A 23,663-nucleotide genomic window follows, 5' to 3' on the forward strand; every position below is an offset into this window, starting at 1 on the left:
ATTCTAGAATGCTGTACATAACTCCTGAATGCACTCTGCATAACACAAAAAATAGCTTTTATTATACTGGCCATGGGGCAGTCCGATCTGAAAGGTGTCTTGTCTTGATCTGGCGCCTCCTCTCTTAGGCTACGTTCACATTAGCGTTGTGCGCCGCTGCGTCGGCGACGCAACGCACAACGCATGCAAAAACGCACCAAAACGCACGCAAAAACAGGATTTTTGGTTGCTTACCGTAAAATCTGTTTCTCGGAGCCTTCATTGGGGGACACAGGAACCATGGGTGTATGCTGCTGCCACTAGGAGGCTGACACTATGCAAATAAAAAAGTCAGCTCCTCCCCTGCAGTGTACACCCTACCGACAGGAAGTAGGATATTCAGTTAGTGAGAAAGCAGTAGGAGAAGCAACGTGTAAAAGAGAAAGAATAATAATATAATAATAATAAACTTTATCTATATAGCGCCAACAAACTCCACGGCGCTTCACAGATCAACAGTTTCAAACACTCAAAGAGTGTTCAAAGAACTCAAACGTATACAGTAAACAGAGCTGTTCAACTTGGGAGGGTGCTGTGTCCCCCAATGAAGGCTCCGAGAAACAGATTTTACGGTAAGCAACCAAAAATCCTGTTTTCTCTATCGCCTTTCATTGGGGGACACAGGAACCATGGGACGTCCCAAAGCAGTCCCTGGGGTGGGAACAGCAGAAAAACTCCATTCAGGTCGGAGGAATCACCACTGCCGCCTGCAAGATCCTTCCGCCTAGGCTGGCAACTGCCGAAGCGTAGGTATGGAGCTTATAACCCCTTGGCAAAGGAGTGACCGGAACACTAGGTTTCCACCTAGCAAAGATGTACGGCGGATGCCCCATGGTGTACCGCCCAGGAGGCGCCCACTGCCCGGAGCAGAGTGAGGAGTCACTCTGTTCTTGATCCGGTGAGCCTCCAGAATGGCAGGTCTGATCCAGAGAACAATCGTAATCTTGGAAGCCGGCAGGCCTCTTGGCGTACCGTCTGGAATGACAAAGGACAGACCTTCTTCCTAAAGAAGGCGGCCCTACACAAATAGATCCTCACCGCCCTGACCAGGTCTAGCCTGTTCAGAGAATGCCCCAGAGAATCGATCGGAGCAGGACAAAGGTGGGAAGGACGATCTTATTCAAGTAAAAGGAGGACACCACCCTGGGAAGAAAAGGCGACGAAGGCCGTAAAACTACCCTATCCTGGTGAAAAACCAAGAAAGGGGCGATAGGAGAGAGCCACCAACTCCGAGATGCGTGGAGATGGCCACCAGCAAAGCCACCTTGCAGGACAGAGCAGACAGTGAGGCTCATGGAGAGGCTCAAGGGAGAAAGTCCACCGAGCCTCCAGAACAAGACTGAGGTCCCAGGGATCCACGGAAGTGTGGTACGAGGGAGCCGCATGCGCTACTGAAGAAAGGTCCTGATCTGAGAACGGGACGGATATAAATCTTCGTACCGTGATAGCCAGTAGCAAAGGACCTCTGAAAAGGGACTTCAGAAAAAGGATGGAAAGGGTTGCTATCTGACCCTTCAGAAAACTAAGGGCAAGGCCAGCATCAAGTCCCACCTAGAGAGAACGGCCAAAAAGGAAGGTTTCAACAGCAAAGCTGTTAACCTGAGACACCAAGAATTCTGCGGCAGATGGGTCCCCAGTACAGAAGATCTGACCTGACTGGGGCCTCCAGTGAGAGTCCGCGAGGAGATAAACGATCTCAGCGAACCAGACCTTCTGGGCCCATCTGGTGCGGTCAGAATGACCGGCACCCCCTCCGCATAGATCTTCAACAGTCTGGGAAGAAAGGGGAGGGAGGAACAGAAAGGTAAGTACAAATGGCGACCCAGGAATGGTCAAGGTATCGGTATCCACCACAAGAGGATTGCGGAGTTGGAAACAAAACGGTGGACTCTTCCTAAGCAGTCGGGCCGCCAGGAGATCGGTGTCTGGAATTCCTCATCCAAGGAAAATTTGAAGGAAGACCTCCTGAGTCGGGACCCCTGTCCTGCCGCAAGGCCCTCACGGCAGAGAAAACACTGCGGCCTAGTTGTCCACGCCAGGGATATACACTGTGGATAGTGCTGAAACCGTCGCCTCTGCCCAGAGGATCCTGGATACCTCCGCCATAGCCAAGAGACTGATTCCCTCCCTGGCGATTGACATAAGCCACAGCCGAGGCATTGGACGTCTGGATTCTGACTGGCAGACGTCTGAGAAGCCTTTCCCAGTGACTCAGGGATAGAAGAAAGGCCCCTCTCTCAATGGTGTCGATCGGCGGAGAGGACCCTTGCTCCGACCAACGCCCCCTTCAATGACGGATGGCGAGAAAACGCACCCCAGCCGGGAAGGCTGGTGACCGTCGTCACCACCTGCCTTGGGGAGGACCGGACATGAGGAATGAGAGGGGATGACAGCCACCAGTTGAGAGGCTATTAGAATCTGATGGAAAGTCGGATTGGAGGGTCCAGAGACAGCACAGACGTGTCCCACTGAGGAAGGATGGCCTGCTGAAGTGGTCCCAAGTGGAACCGCGCAAAAGAGAACGCTTACGGAGCTGTCACCATGCCTCACAGGACCGTCGTAGCTGAACGGAAGGAAGGCAGCCGTGGGCCCTGCAGAGAGCGAACTCTGTATGGAGAATTGCCCGCTTCTCAAGAAGAAAAACCCCTAGCGATGTCGAACAACATGCCTAAGAGGACGAGACGCTGACTCGGAACAAGACAAGACTTTGTTCTGTTGGCCAGCCACCAGAAACAGGACAGGGAGTCTAGGACGATGGTCAGACCCTCGGGGCCTGAGAGAGGGGCAGAGGCTTGATGAGGATTACTTCAAGGTATGGAATGAGCACTAAGGCCCCAGATCATCAAGGAAAATCAGGACATGGAGCAAGGCCTCTTGGATATCCGTGTAGCACAGGAAATCCTGTGGGTCCATGGAAGCCAGGACTGAACAGAGGAACTTCATCCTGAAATGCCGCATGCGGAACCTTCTGTTCACCAAGTTCAGAGACAGAAAGGGTCGAACTGCGCCGCTCTTCTTCGGCACTACAAGCAGGTTTGGATAGAAACCTGGGAAGCGTACCTGCTGTGGGACGGAAACAATAACCTCCGAACAAAGAAGGAAGGTAATGGACGCAAAGAAACCCAAGATCAGAGGAGGATTTTTAGAGGGCGGGATTCAAAGAAGCGATTCCGGGCCGCTAAGCGAACCCTATCTTGTATCCAGAGGATACCACCTCCCTGATCTAGGCGTCCTCCACCGAAGCTAGCCAAACATCCCTGAAAAAGGCAGGAGATGCCCGCCCAAACTGGAAGAAACGCTGGGCCGTTAGCACGAGTTATTATGCCGGAGAAGATCTGCCAGGTCTAGGCCTGGTGGACCAACCATGGGAGTTGCGGGCACACCGGGAAGGGATAGGCTTAAAGGAAAGCCTTTTCTCTAGCCAGACGAGATCGCAGTCTGTGTTAGCTAGAGGAATCTTCCGACGCCGCAAAACAGCGAAGGGACAAAGGGAACTCGTGCCTCCCGTGGCATCATTAATAATTTGTTCCCTCATGTAGCCAAAGAAACAGGCCCTCCGGAAGGGCTGTGTGTAGAGCCGAATATTCCGTCGGATGGCCACCATAATGCTGGATGCGTGAGCTGCACAAGCTGCGCATCTAGGGAGGCAGATGCCAAATATTTCCCTGCATAGGAAATCCGGTCCGTCAGGTCGGCTAGCTCCCCCGGAGGAGCTTCAGGCGGGGTGCTCTTACAAGGCTGTTTGGTCCATCTATCCATGGTCCCTGAGACCCAGGTAGAGGCAATGGCCGAGGCACAAAGTAGAAGCAGCCGTTACAAAAGGCTGATTTTTCCAGCGGTTCTATAAAAGTATCCTTGGAACCCGTGCCAAGCTGATAGACAGTCTGGGAACTGACGAGTCCAGAAATGCCCGCTTCCTGCCGAGGAATCAGTCCAGTTAGCGATGAGCTCAGGAGAGAAGGGATATAGGATGCCGAGACGCTTCCCTGTCTGCAAGCATCTGGTATGGCTCGCATTTCTCCTGGCAAGTACCACCACCTGTTCAGCGTGTGTGGGGCAAAGGTCCTGGAAAGTGGTTTGACCGTCTAAACGAAAACCGCCTATTCTGCGGGTTCCGTAGAGGTATCCATGATGCTTAGGGTCTGGTTGATCGCATCAATAAGGCTATCCAAGTCTGAAACTTCCTCTGCAAACATGACCGAGGAAGCCCGTCTCTCTCTCGATAGAGAGGAGGATCAGGAAGAGGGATCTCACCGGTCCAGACCGGAGGGCAAGATGGAGCGGGAAAGACAGGTGTCAGACGTCCATGGGGTTGATGGTGGACGTCATGGTCTCCTCCGACAGGCTCTGGAGGGCGAGTGGGTGGGGAATGGAGCTGGGACCGAACCTCTAAGCACGCTTGTGTGCTAGGATCATGGTCCTGCCGTCGGATCTATAAAGATACGGGGTGGCAGTACACGCCGTACTCATAGTCCATAATGTGGGATTGCAGGTGTGACTGTTCACCCTGTATCCCCCTGTTCTGTATCTCTTGTAGGCTGGACGGAGAATCCTGTGACCCACTAGCGATTGCGGACAGGCACGAATACCAAGGTCGTGACATCCTGGTGAGGTCCGCCCCAGACTGAGACAGAAGGAAAACCCACCCAGGGATAGGGGTCTCGGCCTCACCCGGGTTAGTGACTCCTGGACAGGGAGTTGCTGCAGCTGACAAGAGGAAGCAGGAGGACGGGGACGCTCTCCTTATAGGGTTAGGCCTGGGAGCAGACCCACTAAATGATGTCCGAAGGTTAGGGAAACAGGAGAGGGGAGTAATAGGCTGCATAGCAGAGCTACTCACAGTAATAGTAGGGTCCTGCAGACTGCTCCTGGCTGTAGCTGCGACCGGCATCATGGCACAGATCCAGGGCACCAGCGATGAGATGGCAACCTAAGGAGGATGCAGGGGACCCCGCCGGAGGAAACGTGTGCTGGGGAAAGAAAGGGCCTGGCTGCAGTCTGGAAGAACCGCAGAAGGAGACCGCTGAAAAGGGCGCTGGAACGTGCGCCCTGCTGCGGTGTGGCGCTAAGCAGAAGGTAGCAATCATGGGCCCAGGAGCACCAAGATGGCGCCGGTGGGCAGGGAGAAAAGAGATTGTCGGGCGGGAGAAAGCCCGCCCGAAGAAACCGGAAGTGGAGGAGCGCGGTACCGGAAGTAGGCCCCGGCAGAAGCCGGGACCTAAATTAGAGGCCGGCGCGCCGGTAGAAGAGGCCACGGCCCCGGAACAGTGCGCCGCAGAGCAGTGCGGCAGCCTGCCAGGGCCGCCCGAGGGAACGAAGAGTAGGGTCGCGGCGTCGGAAGTAGGCCCCGGCCGGAACCGGGGCCTAAATTAGAGGCCGGCGCCACCGGATAAGAGAGCCGCGGCGCCGAAGCAGAACGCCGCAGGGAAAGAGCAGCGCGGCAGTCTGCCAAGGCCGCCGCGCAGGGACAGAAAAGCAATGTTGCCGACGAACAGTGCGGCCCAGGGGGAAGCGGTGCGGCAGACTGTCAGAGTGTCGCGCTGATGGCGGCAGAAGAAGAGACAGAACCAGCGTACCTAGCCTGCCATCACCGCAGCTCAAAAGGGAGCGCTGCTGCCTGACCCGCTGCGATGCTATTCTGGGATTCCTAACATAAAAGTAAAAATCGTGCCTCAGGGACCTCTGCTCCCCCACACTGCGAGTGATCTGGGAAAAGGGAGCATGGAAAATACTCACCTAAACATCCCACGCCGTTACTAACCTGAGGGGGATGAGACGTCCATGGAGCTGGTGATGGACGTCCTCGTCACCTCCAACCGACAGGCTCTGGTGGGCGAGTGGGTGGGGGACGGAGCCAGGACCGGACTTCTCAGCACGCTTGTGTGCTAGGATCTTGGTCCTGGAGAGGGGTCTATGAGGATACGGGGTGGCAGTACACGCCGTACTCAGTCCGCTTTGTGGGATTACAGGTGTGACTAATCACCCTGTATCCCCTCCGGAAAAACCTGAAAAGGAACGACGCACATTGAGGTAGATAAGGGTCTAATGAAAGACCCGTGTCCACCTCCTACTGACACCAAGCTAAACTGAATATCCTACTTCCTGTCGGTAGGGTGTACACTGCAGGGGAGGAGCTGACTTTTTTATTTGCATAGTGTCAGCCTCCTAGTGGCAGCAGCATACACCCATGGTTCCTGTGTCCCCCAATGAAAGGCGATAGAGAAAACGCTGCGTTTTGCGACGCATGCGACGCTTTTTGCCGAAATTTGGACGCAAGAAAAATGCAACTTGTTGCGTTTTCTTGGTCCGACGCTTGCGGCAAAAAAGACGCATGCGTCGCACAACGCAACAAAAAAACCCGCATGCGTCCCCCACGTTAAATATAGGGGCGCATGACGCATGCGTCGCTGCTACGTCGCCCGACGCAAACTAGCATAACGCTAATGTGAACGTTACCTTACAATCATTGTCCTCCTTCCCTGCTTTGACATGTTCTACGTCGTCCACATATCGTCTCCCCATCATGCTCCGCACAGGCACACTTCTTTGTCCTGCCGAGGGCGGAGGAAAGTACGGTAATGCACACGTGCGGGGAAAGGCAAAAGAGAGCCAATATCCCGTAGGTTAAGCCGGCACATGTGCCCTATAGTGCTCTGCCTTCGGCAAGGCAGAGAGAAGTGCGCCTGTGCAGGAGTGTGGATGACATAGGGCACATGAAGCAGGGGAGGAGGACGGTGATCGCAAGAACGCACAATTGGTCACAAATAATATCATAAGCAGCAATACACAGTAAAAGAACGATAGTGTATATACAGCAGCAGATCTAATCACCCTGTATGCCGGGAACAGTGCTGCACCAATACCACATGCATGGCTAGAAACACTTTTACTTTGCCGAGACACAAAGGTTCAGGGCAAAATTCTATGGGGGCACAGTACAGATCTGGTATAAGACTTCTTAAACTACCTATAATATAAACATTTAGAAACTATACCTGGTTTTGCTTGAAATCCGACCTTTTCTTAACGAGGTCAAACACAAACAAGAACTTCATATAGAGGACATAAGCCTTCTCTTCATCTCTGTCAAGTCGGCATTCCTCCGCTTTCTGAAAGATCTTGCAGGCAGTGGCAACATAGCTGAATAAAAAAAGTTATATATAGTAACAAGTTAGAACTATGTTTGACAGGAGCATATAGAAAGATAACACTGAGCAGCTGCTAATAAGCATTTTCCCACTAACCAAATGTATTATAAGGAAAGGGTAGGCACCTGCTTGCAACCATTGCAAAGGCTCATGAGGGGGTTTCGTATGTGACTTCTATTAGGCCCACTTGGACACTTTGGTTATTGTGTGAGAGGGTGTTCCGGTTATCTTTTGAGACATAAGACAATTTATATACACTGCTCAAAAAAATAAAGGGAACACCGAAACAACAGAATATAACTCCAAGTAAATCAAACTTCTGTGAAATCAAACTGTGCACTTAGGAAGCAACACTGTTTGACAATCAATTTCACATGCTGTTGTGCAAATGGAATAGACAACAGATGGAAATTATTGGCAATTATCAAGACACACTCAAAGTAGTGGTTCTGCAGGTGGGGAACCACAGACCACATCTCCGTACCAATGCTTTCTGGCTGATGTTTTGGTCACTTTTGAATGTTGGTTGTGCTTTCACACTCGTGATAGCATGAGACGGACTCTTCAACTCACACAAGTGGCTCAGGTAGTGCAGCTCATCCAGAATGGCACATCAATGTGAGCTGTGGCAAAAAAGGTTTGCTGTGTCTGTCAGTGTAGTGTCCAGAGGTGCTACCAGGAGACAGGCCAGTACACCAGGAGACGTGGAGGAGGCCATAGGAGGGCAACAACCCAGCAGCAGGACCGCTACCTCAGCCTTTGTGCAAGGAGTAACAGGAGGAGCACTGCCAGAGCCCTGCAAAATGACCTCCAGCAGGCCACAAAATGTGCATGTGTCTGCACAAACGGTTAGAAACCGACTCCATGAGGATGGTCTGAGTGCCAGACGTCCACAGATAGGGGTTGTGCTCACAGCCCAACACCGTGCAGGACGCTTGGCATTTACCACAGAACACCAGGATTGGCAAATTCACCAATGACACCCTGTGCTCTTCACAGATGAAAGCAAGTTCACACTGAGCACATGCGACAGACGTGACAGAGTTTGGAGACGCCGTGGAGAGCGATCTGCTGCCTGCAACATCCTTCAGCATGACCGTTTGCCAGTGGGTCAGTAATGGTGTGGGGTGACATTTCTTTGGAGGGCCACACAGCCCTCCATGTGCTCGCCAGAGGTAGCCTGACTGCCATTAGGTACCGAGTGGAGATGCTCAGACCCCTTGCGAGACCATATGCTGGTGCGGTGGGGCACTGGGTTCCTCATAATGCACGACAATGTCAGACCTCATGTGGCTGGAGTGTGTCAGCAGTTCCTGCAAGATGAAGGCATTGAAGCTATGGACTGGCCTGCCCGTTCCCCAGACCTGAATCCAATTGAACACATCTGGGACATCATGTCTCGCACCATCCACCGTCGTCACATTGCACCACAGACTGTCCAGGAGTTGGCGGATACTTTAGTCCAGGTCTGGGAGGAGATCCCTCAGGAAACCATCCGCCGCCTCATCAGGAGCATGCCCAGGTGTTGTAGGGAGGTCATACAGGCATGTGGAGGCCACACACACTACTGAACATCATTTCCTTGTCTTAAAGCATTTCCACTGAAGTTGAAACAGCCTGTAACTTCATTTTCCACTTTGATTTTGAGCATCATTCCAACTCCAGACCTCCGTTGGATATTAGTTGTGATTTACGTTGATAATTTTTAGTTTTTATTGTTCTCAACACATTCCACTATGTAATGAAAAAAGATTTACAACTGGAAAATTTCATTCAGTGATATCTAGGATGTGGGATTTTAGTGTTCCCTTTATTTTTTTGAGGAGTGTATATATTTAGGTTGCAATTGTCAGCGGATCAGATTGCCAGATTTCTATAAGATTACATTACAGGTTTTGTCCCAGGAGGACAGACTGGCTAGAGGCTGCACCAGAAGAAATACAGAAAGCTGTGGTGGTGATAGCAATTGAGGTATCTGGCCTTGATGAATTTCCAGTTGAATTGTACAAGTTGTTTGGAGATGTACTTCACTCAGAACAGTTACAGGTTTTCCAGCGCGCTCTGAGGGTAGGATGACTACCTGCCTATGTTTGATGCCTTCAGCTCGATCTTGGGCCGTGGCAACTTGATGGATAAAAACTCTGTAGGATGATCGATCCTGTGCAAGCCTAGATAAGGTCCACTAGGTTCTTCTCCGCCGTTATCTAGATTGCATCACGTCACCAGGTTGCTGATCTTCCTCTTCACCTTATTCCTTCTATTCTTCCGATCATGATGACCTTCTCAAGTGATTACTCTCTTCGAATGAAGTGTCCAAAGTAGGCAAATAGGCAATATTTTTATTTTGGAAATTTACCGATAGCTGCAGCATTTTCCACCCTAGGCTTCTACTCGAGTCATTAAGTTTTCCCAGTTTTTTGTGGCAAAGTTAGGGGTCTCTGCTTATACTCGGGTCGGCTTATACTCGAGTATATACAATATATATCACCATTAATTCCATGGTGCTGTACATGAGAAAAGGGGTTACGTACAGGGTTATAGATATCGTTTACAGTAAAAAAAAAAAATTTACAGTAACAGACTGGTACAGAGGAAAGAAAGAGGACCCAGTCCTTGCGGACTTACGTTCTACAATATATATTTGTTCTTGCCATCCATGGTATTAATAACATCCTTCTTCAGCACCACAAGGCGTTGATTCTTCTGCAGTCTTGTTACTTCATCGTCCAGATTTCGCATCCGTATGTTATCACAGAAAAGAACTGAGTATATACTAGCCGTGTCTTCGTTGCCAGTGAAATGTTCCTCGATTTGAAGACATTGTCCAGTGACTCCATTGTTGATTTGCCATACCTATTCTCCCACTGACTTCCAGGGTTATCGCTGCATCTTAAGTGATCATTGAACAGAGTAGGTTGAAGTCCTTTACAACTTTCAGTTCATCGTTGTCCATCTCAAATAGGTCTCAGTCATATCTGGCAGTAATCAATATATTTGTCTTTTTTGTATTGAGTAGGAGTCCCGTATGAGAGCTTTCCATCTTGACACGCCATAAGAAATTCTTCATTCCGCTTGTTGCCATCAATGGTGTATCATCGGCATATTTAAGTTTGTTGATTATTAGTCCAGCAATTTTGATTCCTTCTTTTTCGGCAAGTCCAGCCTTCCTGAAATTATCTTCTACATGTAAAATGAATAGAAATGGTGACAGGATGCAGCCTTGTCTGACGTCTCATTCTACTTTGAACCATGAAGTGTCGCATGGTTCCGTTTTGAGTGTTGCTTCTTGGTCCTAATGAGGCTGATCAGACGGTTCAACACACCCATATCCTTCATGGTATTCCAAAGTTTATGGTGAGCAACACAATCAAAGGCTTTGCAGTAGTCAAAGCAAAAAGAGATCTCTTTGGCTTTTCCCAATAACCATCTAATGTTAGCGAACACATCTCTTGTTCCTCTTTTTTTCTAACCCTGCTTGTTCCAATGGCAGCTCTTGGACAAAGTAAGGCTGTAGCCTTCTTTGTAATATCTTCAGTAGTATTTTTCTCGGATGAGGTACTGGACCGATCTTGTCCAGTACTTCAGCCATTTACAAGTTGTTCAAGATTTTATTAGCTCTACTGGAATATGGTCACATCCAGGTGCTTTGTTTTTTTTAACAGAAGCTCCACTGCAGCAACAACTTCATTCGGTTCACTATCATTTCCAGTCTCTGTATCAGTTTCATCCCCTATCACCGAGTCGTTCTTATAGAGGTGACATCTTTCAACATTCACACTTTTGGTTGAAACTTTTGTTGTGTCTCTGATCTTTCGGTATGCCTACATGGTCTTGCCCTTCAGATGTTTACATTCTAAATAAAGTTCTTTGTCTGCTTGAATGGCTCTCTTTAGTCTTTAAGGCTACGTTCACATTAGCATTACGCTAATGTGCGTCGCTGTTGCATCGGCGACGCAGCGGCGATGCGCCCCTATGTTTAACATAGGGGACGCGTGCGTCTTTTTGTTTGCGTTTTCCGACACGTGCGTCGTTTTAGACGCTAGCGTCGGACGCAAGAAAACACTACAAGTTGCATTTTTCTTGCGTCCGATTTCGGCAAAAAACGACGCACGCGTCGCAAAACTGATGTTGTCTGCTTCCTGCTTGTTACCTTTTCCTATTCGTCTTTCTTCGATAATGTTTAGGGTCTCTTCTGCCTCGTTTATGGTCTTTCTGGCTTCTTCAGTAATAAAATAGTCTTTCTATGTGTCCATAATTCCTCAGGATTTCTTTCATCCGTGTCAAGCTATATAAATCGATTGTGCAGACTGTTCCAAAGAACCTCAGGTTCGTTAGCCAAATCGAAGTCGGAAACAACCCGTTGTCTGAAACCATTATTATTGTTCTTCTGAAGACAGGCAAGAATGTGTTAATTGCACATTCCTATAGCCATCTCCCTTTCCAGCTGATGGTAAAATAATCGCAATATCTCGCTCTTGGGTTAGCCTCTCTCTTATTCACTCTAACCAAATTGGATTTATGCCAGCTAGAGCTACTGCAATTAATTTGTTTAAAATGTGCAGATACCGGTTGATAATCCTGTGCAAAGGATTGTTTGCTCTTTGAATGCAGACAAGGCATTTGATAGTATTGAATGGGATCAGATATGGGGCGCTTTTTGAAGAAGGCACTTGGAGAGACATCTACTATATAATTGTCTAAGGGTCACTTCCGTCTTTCTGTCTGTCCTTCTGTCGGTCACGGATATTCATTGGTCGCGGCCTCTGTCTGTCATGGAAATCCACGTCGCTGATCGGTCGCGGCAAAACAGCCACGACCAGTCAGCGACGGGCACAGTCCGGAAGAAAATGGCCGTTCCTTCCTCACCGCAGTCACTGCCCGGCGCCCGCATACTCCCCTCCGGTCAGCGATCACACAGGGTTAATGGCAGCGTTGACCGCGGTGTAATGCACTCGGTTCACGCTGCTATTAAACCCTGTGTGACCAACTTTTTACTATTCATGCTGCCTATGCAGTATGAATAGTAAAAATATCTAATGTTAAAAATAATTAAAAAAAAAAAAAATAGTTGCATACTCACCCTAGGTTGGCCCCCGGATCGAAGCGACCGGTTACCGATGCTCCTCGCGACGCCCCGGGGACCGCTCCATGCATTGCGGTCTCGCGAGACCACTACGTAATCATCATCTCGCTAGACCGCAATGCACTCTTCAGACCGGAGCGCGCGACGAGCCTCGGTAACCGGCCGCTTCGATCCGGAAGGTGAGTATGTAACTATTTTTTATTTTAATTCTTATTTTTTTTAAACAGGGATATGGTGCATACTAAGTGACTTGCCAATATACTACGTGACTGTGCTGTATACTACGTGGCTCTGTGCTGTATATTACGTGACTGGGTAATATACTACGTGACTACGTGACTGGGCACTACACTACGTGGCTGGGCAATATACTACGTGACTACGTGACTGGGCACTACACTACGTGGCTGGGCAATACACTACGTGGCTGGGCAATACACTACGTGGCTGGGCAATACACTACGTGGCTGTAGATAAGCCCCTGATGTTACCTAAAAGAGGAGAAAAAGAGGTTTGATTATACTCACCCAGGGGCGGTCCCGCTGCGGTCCGGATCCGATGGGTGTCTCTGGTCCGGTCCGGAGCCTCCCATGTTCATTCCAAGACATCTTCTTCTGGTCTTCACGCAGCAGCTGCGGCGCAGGCGTACTTTGCCTGCCCTGTTGAGGGCAGAGCAAAGTACTGCAGTGCACAGGTGCCGGGACAGGTCAGAGAGGTCCGGCGCCTGCGCACTGCAGTACTTTGCTCTGCCCACAACAGGGCAGACAAAGTACGCCTGCGCCGCAGCGTGAAGACCAGATGAGGACGTCAAGGAATGAAGATGGGAGGCTCCAGACCGGACCTGAGACACCCATCGGACCCGGACCGCAGTGGGACCGCCCCTGGGTGAGTATAATCTAACCACTTTTTCTCCTCTTTTAGGTAACATCGGGGGCTTATCTACAGCATTACAGAATGCTGTAGATAAGCCCCTGATGACGGTGAGCTTACCTCATCATCGATTTTGGGGGTGACAGGCTCCCTTTAAAGGCAATCTGTCACCTAATTTTGGCCCCATAAACTGTGGCCACCGCCATTTGGTGCAGTCCAGGTCCGATGGGCGTCGTGGTCCAGTCCTCCCATCTTCATACAATGTCGTTCTCTTCTTTGCTTCCTGTAGCAGCCCCTGTGCAGGCATACTTTATCTGCCCTGTTGAGGGCAGAGCAAAGTACTGCAGTGCACAGGAGGCGGGAAAGGTCAGAGAGGCCCGGTGCCTGCGCACTGCAGTACTTTACTCTGCCCTCAACAGGGCAAATCAGTAGCCCTTGCAGGGGCCGCGACAGAAGCAAGGAGGATGACGACATCGTAAGAAGAAAGGAGGCGCCGGACCCGGACTGTGACACCCATTGCACCCGAACCGAAACGGGACCGCCCCTGGGTGAGTATAATCTAACTTGTTTTTCTTATCTTTCAGGATACATCGGGGGCTTATCCACAGCATTACAGAATGCTGTAGATAAGCCGCCGGTGGCTGCAGCTTATAGGCCAAAATTAGGTGACAGATTCCATTTAACTATCTGTGTGTGAACTCTGGGACCAATGTTCTGATGTAACGATCGATACTCGCCCATTCATTCACGATTCTCATCCTGTATAAACACTTGACATTATTTGCTTGTCAATTACGATTGCATCATTTAACTGATTATCTGCTCGTGTTAATTAGCCATAAGTGCTCGAAATGTCTTCCATCAACGTTGCAACAGTCCCATATCTACTATTGGGCCACAAAGTCTATTAAGAAATGTGGTTTATGTAATAAAACCTTCTGGATCAACATGTTCGGTATGTTAGGTTAGGGCATGGGTTGAACTAGATGGACTTAAAGTCTTCCTTAAACCTTAAAAACTATGTTACTATGTAAGAGAAAGTCAGACCTTCAACTCAGAGGTATATTAAATCTTCCCTACACCTCAGAATTATGACTAATGTAAAAGCTAAAACTAGCTTGCAAAAAAAAAAAAAAAAGGACATGGATGAATTAAAGCTGCCAGGGACCCACCTGTCCGACTAGTCTCCAGCCCAGCTCTGTCACCGGGCAGCTTCTCCCCACCGGCAGCCCTGGATAATCAGATCGCTTCCTATATAAGTGTAAAGAGTGGCAAAGACCTATCAATCCAAGGCAGCTGGTGGGGAGAATCCGCAGGGAACCCACGTGTCCGACTAGTTTCCAGTGCAGCTTGCTCCCAACCAGCTTTCAAAGTATAATCCTCTCTGTAACGCAGCAGCGTTTCAGAGTCAAACATACGTAACTGAGTTAATCTAGCCACTGAATGCTAAGTGTTGCCTGTGGTTCGAGCAGCGTGTTTCAGCTGTCTGGTTCACTTTAAGGCTGTGTGCACACAATGCAGATTTGGTGCAGAAAAATCTGCTGCAGTTCTGCACTAAATCTGCATCTCCTGGCAGAATCTGCAGGTGCGTTTGTGCGTTTTTGATGCGTTTTTTACAGTGCAGTTTTGGTGCAGATTTTAAGTGCGTTTTTTGTGCGTTTTTTTCATGCAGTTTTGTAAGCGTTTTTTAAAGCTAAATTAAGCCCTAACCCTAGCCCTAAACCTAACCCTAGCCATAACCCTAACCCTAGACCTAACCCTAGCCATAGCCATAACCCTAGCCATAACCCTAGCCATAACCCTAGCCATAACCCTAGCCATAACCCTAACCCTAACCCTAACCCTAACCCTATTCTAACCCTATTCTAACCTTAGTGGGAAAAAAAAAAAAATTCTTTATTTTTTTATTGTTCCTACCTATGGGGGTGACAAAGGGAAGGGGGGGGGTCATTTACTATTTTTTTTATTTTGATCACTGAGATATAACCTATCTCAGTGATCAAAATGCACTTTGGAACGAATCTGCCGGCCGGCAGATTCGGCGGGCGCACTGCGCATGCGCCCGCCATTTTAGAAGATGGCGGCGCCCAGGGAGAAGACGCACGGACCCCGGGAGGAACGGTAAGTATGATGAGGTGGGGAGTGGCACGGGGGTGGGGGGGGGGGGGGGGGTCGGTCAAATCGGAGCATGGGGGGGGGTGGATCGGAGCGCGGGGGTGGTGGATCGGAGCGCGGGGGGGTGGATCGGAGCACGGGGGGGGGGGGGGGGTGGATCAGAGCACGGGGGGGGGGGGTGATTGGAGCACGGGGGTGAGCGGACAAGAGCACGGGGGGAGCGGAGCACAGGACGGAGGGGAGCCGGAGCAGTGTACCGGACAGATCGGTGGCTTGGGGGGTGGGGGCACATGTTATATGTTGTATGTAATGTATGTTTTGTGTGTTTGTGTTTTTAACCCATTGTAGTCAGTCGCCTGACGATGGGACAACTCTCCCATCATCACATTTCGATGGGAGAAGTAGTCCCACCCGACGAATGACTACAATGCGTCACTACTGACAGAGAGACAGACACACAGACCGACACACACACACAGACCGACACACACACAGACACTACATACCATTTCCACCATACGCTTCACATCGACCATACACTAACTTCACTACACTCCGCCCACACACTTCCTCCACATCACTGACGTCACTTCCGTCTGCTGCGGTTTTGACACCCTAATCCGCATAAAATCTGCAGATGGTTTTTACATCTGCAGTTTTTATGCGGATTTGACCCACAAAATGGGAGCCTATGGGTGCAGAAACGCTGCAGAACTGCACAAAAGAAGTGACATGCACTTCTTTGAAATCTGCAGCGTTTCTGCACGGATTTTTCTGCACCATGTGCACAGCTTTTTTTTTTTCTATTGATTTTCATTGAATTGTAACTCACAGTGCAGTTCTGCAGCGTTTCTGCTGCAGAAAAAAACGCTGCAGAACTGCACTAAATCTGCATCGTGTGCACATACCCTAACAAATGTTTGAGAAAACTGAGAAGCGGCAACAAAGTGAAATGCATTGCATCTGTAAGGGTATGTTTCCGCGGTCAATAAACGCTGCGGGTTTGACGCTGCGTACAGCCGCAGCGTCAAACACGCAGCGTCCAGATGTTACAGCATAGTGGAGGGGATTTCAAGAAATCCCATCTCCACTATGCGTTAAAAGACGCACGCGGCTTCCTGCGTAATCGGACATGTGGCGTGTCTTTCCAGACCGCAGAATGTCTATTTATGTTGCGGAGACGTTCAGTCTCCGCAAAATAAATTTCCCATAGACTATCATTAGATGTGGTAAAACCGCATCATCTTTATAGTCACATGTGTAGTAAGTGTGGAAACGCAGCTTGCTACACATGTTTACCAATTTAAATAAATGTCTTACCTTGTTTCAGCCGGAAGTTCGCGTACACTGCAGTTCTCGCGATGAGATCAGCTGACTGCGAGAACTGCCGTGCACGTGACCGCCTGGGTTATGTCTGGTCACTAACAAAGTTCTCACAGTCAGCTAATCGTGAGAACTGCAGTGCAGATGACCGCTGGAGACCAAGTTATCTCTGGTGGTCATCTACAAGCTCTTCTGTGTCTGGATATCAGGCTGGATGGTGGCATATTGCCACTGTTCAGCCAAAGGCATCCAGATGTAGCAGAGCTGGACTCGTCGTGAGACACTCAGTAATTAGACTATGTCGGACAGGGAGTATTTGTGTTGGTTTATTTTATTTTGTTGCAAGAGATCGAGGGCGTCGGGAATTAGGCGATGCAGTAAGTATGGTTAATTAAGATTATTAAAGGACTTTATTCTGGCCGTGTCTTTATTTACCATGTAACTATAGGATTAGTAATAAATAGATGCCTCTCCATTACCAAGCCATGGGCTTGATGTCACCTGACAGGTGACATCAACCCCATAAATATTACCCCACTTGCCACTGCTACAGGGCAACTGGGAAGAGCCGGGTAAAGTGCCACAATTGGCGCATCTTTGGATGTGCTAGTTGTGGGGCGAATGCGGGCTGCTATTTTTAGGCTGGTGAGGGCCAAAATCCATGGGCAACACCAGCCTGAGAATATCAGGCCGCAGCTGTCTGCTTCTTCCTTGGCTGGTTAACAAAAAATAAGGGGACACTAAGCAGTTTTTTGTTTTGTTTTTTTGGAGGGGATCCCACTATTTTTGCTAACCATCCAAAGTAGTCAGACTGCTGCGGCCTGATATTATCAGGCTGGTAAAGTTCACGGATATTGGATCCTTACCAGCCTGAAATACCAGTCCCAGTAGTCTGCTTTATTCTGGCTGGTTAACATATACAGTGCCTACAAGTAGTATTCAACCCCCTGCAGATTTAGCAGGTTTACACATTTGGAATTAACTTGGCATTGTGACATTTGGACTGTAGATCAGCCTGGAAGTGTGAAATTAACTGCAGCAAAAAAGAATGTTATTTCTTTGTTTATTTATTTTTTTTAAATTGTGAAAAGTCTTTTCAGAGGGTCATTTATTATTCAACCCCTCAACCCACCAGAATTCTGTTTGGTTCCCCTAAAGTATTAAGAAGTAGTTCAGGCACAAAGAACAATGAGCTTCACATGTTTGGATTAATTATCTCTTTTTCCAGCCTTTTCTGACTATTTAAGACCCTCCCCAAACTTGTGAACAGCACTCATACATGGTCAACATGGGAAAGACAAAGGAGCATTCCAAGGCCATCAGACACAAGATCGTGGAGGGTAACAAGGCTGGCAAGGGGTACAAAACCCTTTCCAAGGAGTTGGGCCTACCTGTCTCCACTGTTGGGAGCATTATCCGGAAGTGGAAGGCCTATGGAACTACTGTTAGCCTTCCACGGCATGGACAGCCTTTGAAAGTTTCCTCTCGTGCCGAGGCCAGGCTTGTCCGAAGAGTCAAGGCTAACCCAAGGACAACAAGGAAGGAGCTCCGGGAAGATCTCACGGCAGTGGGGACATTGGTTTCAGTCAATACCATAAGTAACGTACTCCACCGCAATGGTCTCCGTTCCAGACGAGCCCGTAAGGTACCTTTACTTTCAAAGCGTCATGTCAAGGCTCGTCTACAGTTTGCTCATGATCACTTGGAGGACTCTGAAACTGACTGGTTCAAGGTTCTCTGGTCTGATGAGACCAAGATCGAGATCTTTGGTGCCAACCACACACGTGACGCTTGGAGACTGGATGGCACTGCATACGACCCTAAGAATACCATCCCTACAGTCAAGCATGGTGGTGGCAGCATCATGCTGTGGGGCTGTTTCTCAGCCAAGGGGCCTGGCCATCTGGTCCGCATCCATGAGAAGATGGATAGCACAGCCTACCTGGAGATTTTGGCCAAGAACCTCTGCTCCTCCATCAAGGATCTTAAGATGGGTCGTCATTTCATCTTCCAACAAGACAACGACCCAAAGCACACAGCCAAGAAAACCAAGGCCTGGTTCAAGAGGCAAAAAATCAAGGTGTTGCAGTGGCCTAGTCAGTCTCCTGACCTTAACCCAATTGAAAACTTTTTGGAAGGAGCTCAAGATTAAAGTCCACATGAGACACCCAAAGAACCTAGATAACTTGGAGAAGATCTGCATGGAGGAGTGGGCCAAGATAACTCCAGAGACCTGTGCCGGCCTGATCAGGTCTTATAAAAGACGATTATTAGCTGTAATTGCAAACAAAGGTTATTCCACAAAATATTAAACCTAGGGGTTGAATAATAATTGACCCACACTTATGTTTAAAATTTATAAAAATTTAACTGAGCAACAAAACTTTTTGGTTTGTAAGATTTATGCATCTGTTAATAAATCCTGCTCTTGTTTGAAGTTTGGAGGCTCTAACTTATTTGCATCTTATTAAACCTGCTAAATCTGCAGGGGGTTGAATACTACTTGTAGGCACTGTATAGGGTGGACACAACGCCATTTTTTTTTTTAATTATTATTTATTTATTAAAAAGGAGGGGACCTCTCTCTGTGCTTTCCTCCACTTTCAGTGTCATGTACGTCCTGCGGTGTCACAAGATTCACTGTTATGTAAATTAGTACACAAGAGTTGTAAGCTGCGTTACCGCACTTAATACGCATGTGACTAGGAAGATAATGCGGTTTTACCGCATCTAATGAAAGTGTATGGGTAATTTACGCAGCGGAGACGGAGCGTCTCCACTACATAAATTGACATGCTGCGGTCTGGAAAGACGCGCCGCATATCCGTCTCTGCAGGTGAGCCGCGGACATTGGTGCACACACAGTGGGCATAGGATTTCTTGAAATCCCATCCACTATGCTGCAACAGCTGGACGCTGGAGATGTACACAGCATCCATCCCGCAGCGTTTACTGACCATGGGAACGGAACATACCCCAATATATCTGCAAACAGGAAAGTGTTGTTTTTTTTCCTTCCCAGAAGCCAACTTTCAATTAGTTTTATTTCAAATGACAAAAAAAAAAAAAAACCCACATGCAATGAAAAAATGCATAAAAAACGCTGGTGACCAGCCACTGACCTCAGATGCAGATTTAGTGCAGATTTTATCTGCGTCAAATAGTGAGCAAATGCTGAGCCAATCCTGACGGTGGAAACATACCCTAATTTTATCTTCACCCATAGGGTAAGTTAACAGTTTTTTTTTCTGCAGCAAAACCAGATCTTCTTGTCAGGAAAGAAGCTGGGTCAAAAACGCAGGTTTAGGTGCATTTTTGGTGCGTTTTTTTTCCTCTTTGTCCATGCTAATGTCCTTGGATTTTCAGCAGCAAAAACGCAGCAAATAATGATACCTGCGTTTTTTTCAGCACCCATTCAAGTCAAGGGGTGAAAAAACGCAGCAAAAACGCTGAAGTGACATGCTCCATGTCCAAAAAACGCAGCAAAGCACAAAATGCTGATCAAACAAAAACCAATGTGTGCATGAGATTTCTGAAATCTCATAGGATTTGCTGGTACTTTAAAAAGCAGCTGAAAATTAGCATAAAAAAGCTGCAAAAAAACACACAGCAAAAACGCCTTGTGTGTACTTACCCATAAAAAAAAAGGAAAAAAAAAAAAACAATGTTGCAAACCTAGTCAGCAACACTCCCCCCCTCACAAGGGCTCATCTCATACTCACTTCAATATCTATCGCAGTACATTTCTTCACATATTGTGCAATGGAAAGTTTCAAGCATTTCTAGTACTCTTTGGAACATGATGCAATTCTCAGGAAGACAAAAAAAAAAAAAAAAAGTGAAACAAACCTTCACTAAGGCTATGTGGACACGTCCGGAATTGCCACGGAAATTTCCACGGCAATTCCGGAACTCCCTGTTGCGAGAAAAACGCATGCGGAATTGGCATGCGTTTTCCCGCTAAACACTAGCGTTTTGCAAGCATAATTAGCTTGCAGAATGCTAGCGTTTTCCAAGCGATCTGTAGCATCGCGTGGAAAATTGATTGACAGGTTGGTCACACTTGTCAAACAGTGTTTGACAAGTGTGACCAACTTTTTACTATTGATGCTGCCTATGCAGCATCAATAGTAAAAAGATCTAACGTTAAAAATAATTAAAAAATCGTGATATTCTCACCTTCCGGCATTCCCAGTAATGCCTAGCGGCAATAACCCCAGATGACGTAGCGGTCTCGCGAGACCGCACGTTATCACAGGTCATTTCCGCAAAGCATCCTTAGGAAAGTGAGCATCGCGAGGTGCGAGAAGACTGCCGGGGACACCAGAAGGTAAGAATATCATGATTTTTTTTTAACAATTATATGGTTCCCAGGGCCTAGAGGAGAGTCTCTTCTCCTCCACCCTGGGTACCAACCGCACATGATCCGCTTACTTGCCGCATGGTGGGCATAGCCACATGCGGAAAGTAAGCGGATCAATGCATTCCCATGTGTGCAGAATCTCCGCAATTCTGCACAAAGAATGAACATGCTGCGTTTTTTTCCGGAATGCGATTCCGCCACGGAAAAAAATGCAGCATGTGCACAAAAAATGCAGAATGCATTCTAATAATTGGATGCTTAATGTATGTTTTTTTTGCGGTTCTATCGCGTTTTTATAGCGAAAAAAACGCAAAAATTCCTGAATGTGTGCACACAGCCTAAGAGTGCAAAACAGAGGGAAGACTTTACTTGGCTGGCTGAATACAGATTAGTACAGGCTTCCACACCACTAGTACATACATACCTCTTTGTGCTGGATGTATCCGCTTTAACCTCAGCTTTCTTATTAAGCTCTGACAGGGAGGTGGAAAGGTACAGCTCTTTGGGTAATGACGATGCTGTTGGCATGTTGCCCCTGGGTTCCTTTCTTTCTTGTTCACATCAGCAGCAGGTCGATCTTCTAATCATCCTGGTGTCAATGAGCTCCTTTCTGCAATGAATAAGGACAAACATATTAACGAAATAATTACTGGAGCCAGGTAATTATAAATAATACTAGATGGTGGCCCGATTCTAACGCATCGGGTATTCTAGAATATGCATGTCCACGTAGTATGTTGCCCAGCCACGTAGTATGTTGCCCAGCCACGTAGTATGTTGCCCAGCCACGTAGTATGTTGCCCAGCCACGTAGTATGTTGCCCAGCCACGTAGTATGTTGCCCAGCCACGTAGTATATTGCCCAGCCACGTAGTATACTGCCCAGTACAGAGCCACGTAGTATAGAGACTTAAAAAAAAAATAAAACATATACACACCTTCCAAAGGCCCGTTGAAGTCCTGCTATACTCACCATCCGCCGCCTTTCCCGCTACTCGGGACGCTCCTGGGATTGCTCCATTGCAAGCGGCAGCTTCCGGTCCCAGGGCTGGTGTGAGCAGGACCTATGATGACGTCGCAGTCACATGACCGTGACGTCACGGCAGGTCCTTGTCGCACACCAGCCCTGGGACCGGAAGCTGCTGCTTGCAATGGAGCGGTCCCGGGAGCATGGCGAGGAGCGGGAAAGGCGGCGGAGGTGAGTATAGCAGGTTTGTTGTTTGTTTTTTTTTAAATTATTTTTAACATGACATTTTTACTATTGATGCTGCATAGGCAGCATCAATAGTAAATAGTTGGGGGACACACAGGGTTAATAGCAGCGGTAACGGAGTGTGTTATACCGCGGGCCGTTACCGCTGCCATTAACCCTGTGTGAGTGGTGAGTGGAGGGGATTATGGAGCGGGCGCTGGGCAGTGAGTGCAGGGGAGTAGGGGAGGGACTAATCGGACTGTGGCCGTCGCTGATTGGTCGCGGCAGCCATGACAGGCAGCTGCCGAGACCAATCAGCGAATGAATAACCGTGACAGAAGGACAGACAGAGACGGAAGTGACCCTAAAGGTACCGTCACACTAAGCGACGCTGCAGCGATACCGACAACGATGTCGATCGCTGCAGCGTCGCTGTTTGGTCGCTGGAGAGCTGTCACACAGACAGCTCTCCAGCGACCAACGATGCCGAAGTCCCCGGGTAACCAGGGTAAACATCGGGTTACTAAGCGCAGGGCCGCGCCTAGTAACCCGATGTTTACCCTGGTTACCGTTGTAAATGTAAAAAAACAAACACTACATACTTACATTCCGGTGTCTGGTCACGTCCCTCGCCTTCAGCTTCCCGCACTGACTGAGCGCCGGCCGTAAAGTACAGTGGTGACGTCACCGCTGTGCTGTGCTTTACGGCTGGCCGGCGCTCACCAGTCAGTGCGGGAAGCTGACGGCAAGGGACCTGACCAGACACCGGAATGTAAGTATGTAGTGTTTGTTTTTTTACATTTACAACGGTAACCAGGGTAAACATCGGGTTACTAAGCGCGGCCCTGTGCTTAGTAACCCAATATTTACCCTGGTTACCAGTGAAGACATCGCTGAATCGGGAGATCCAGCGACAAAATAAAGTGCTCCACTTTCCCCAGCGACCAACGATCTCCCAGCAGGGGCCTGATCATTGGTCGCTGTCACACAACGATTACGTTAACGATATCGTTGCTACGTCACAAAAAGCAACGATATCGTTATGTGTGGCGGTACCTTTAGACAATTATATAGTAGATAAGTAGGCTCTGAAGGAAAAATATAATTGTAAAGGAAACTATAATATCAGGAAAATAGTTAGTTAAGGCTGCATCCAAATGATTGGCTCTACACAAAAGGACATAACATCTATGTACTGTTATTTCAGGGACTCAGAGCCACAGGGGGTACGGGGTGGTCTGTTGGGAGAATATAGAGAGGTATCAAACATGTCAGCTCAGCTCATACCCTTAGTTTAAAAGCAGGTAGCAAATGGTCTGTACTAGGCAGAATATTTCCTACTTGATGGTGGCCCGATTCTAATGCATCGGGTATTCTAGAATATGTATGTATGCATGTGTATAGCAGCCACATAGTATATAGCACAGGCCATGTAGTATATAGGAGCCATGTAGTATATAGCAGACAAACACTACGTGGTCTGTGCTATATACTATGTGGCTGCTATATACATACATACATACATATTGTA

The 23,663-nt window shown here is 48.4% G+C and overlaps 1 protein-coding gene across 1 annotated transcript in view; it reads right to left on the minus strand.

The window, feature by feature from the left end:
• USP8 (ubiquitin specific peptidase 8) overlaps positions 1-23,663 on the minus strand; it is a 111,745-nt gene that overhangs the window by 82,575 nt on the left and 5,507 nt on the right. Inside the window, exons 2-3 of the mRNA XM_069766072.1 lie at positions 21,366-21,551; positions 7,035-7,179 (exon numbers count right to left, since the gene is read on the minus strand). Coding sequence (XP_069622173.1) covers positions 7,035-7,179; positions 21,366-21,469 — 249 coding nt within the window. The 5' untranslated portion in view covers positions 21,470-21,551. The remainder of the gene's footprint in view (positions 1-7,034; positions 7,180-21,365; positions 21,552-23,663) is intronic.

Source organism: Ranitomeya imitator, chromosome 4 (assembly GCF_032444005.1).
Source record: "Ranitomeya imitator isolate aRanImi1 chromosome 4, aRanImi1.pri, whole genome shotgun sequence".
Taxonomy (NCBI): Eukaryota; Metazoa; Chordata; class Amphibia; order Anura; family Dendrobatidae; genus Ranitomeya; species Ranitomeya imitator.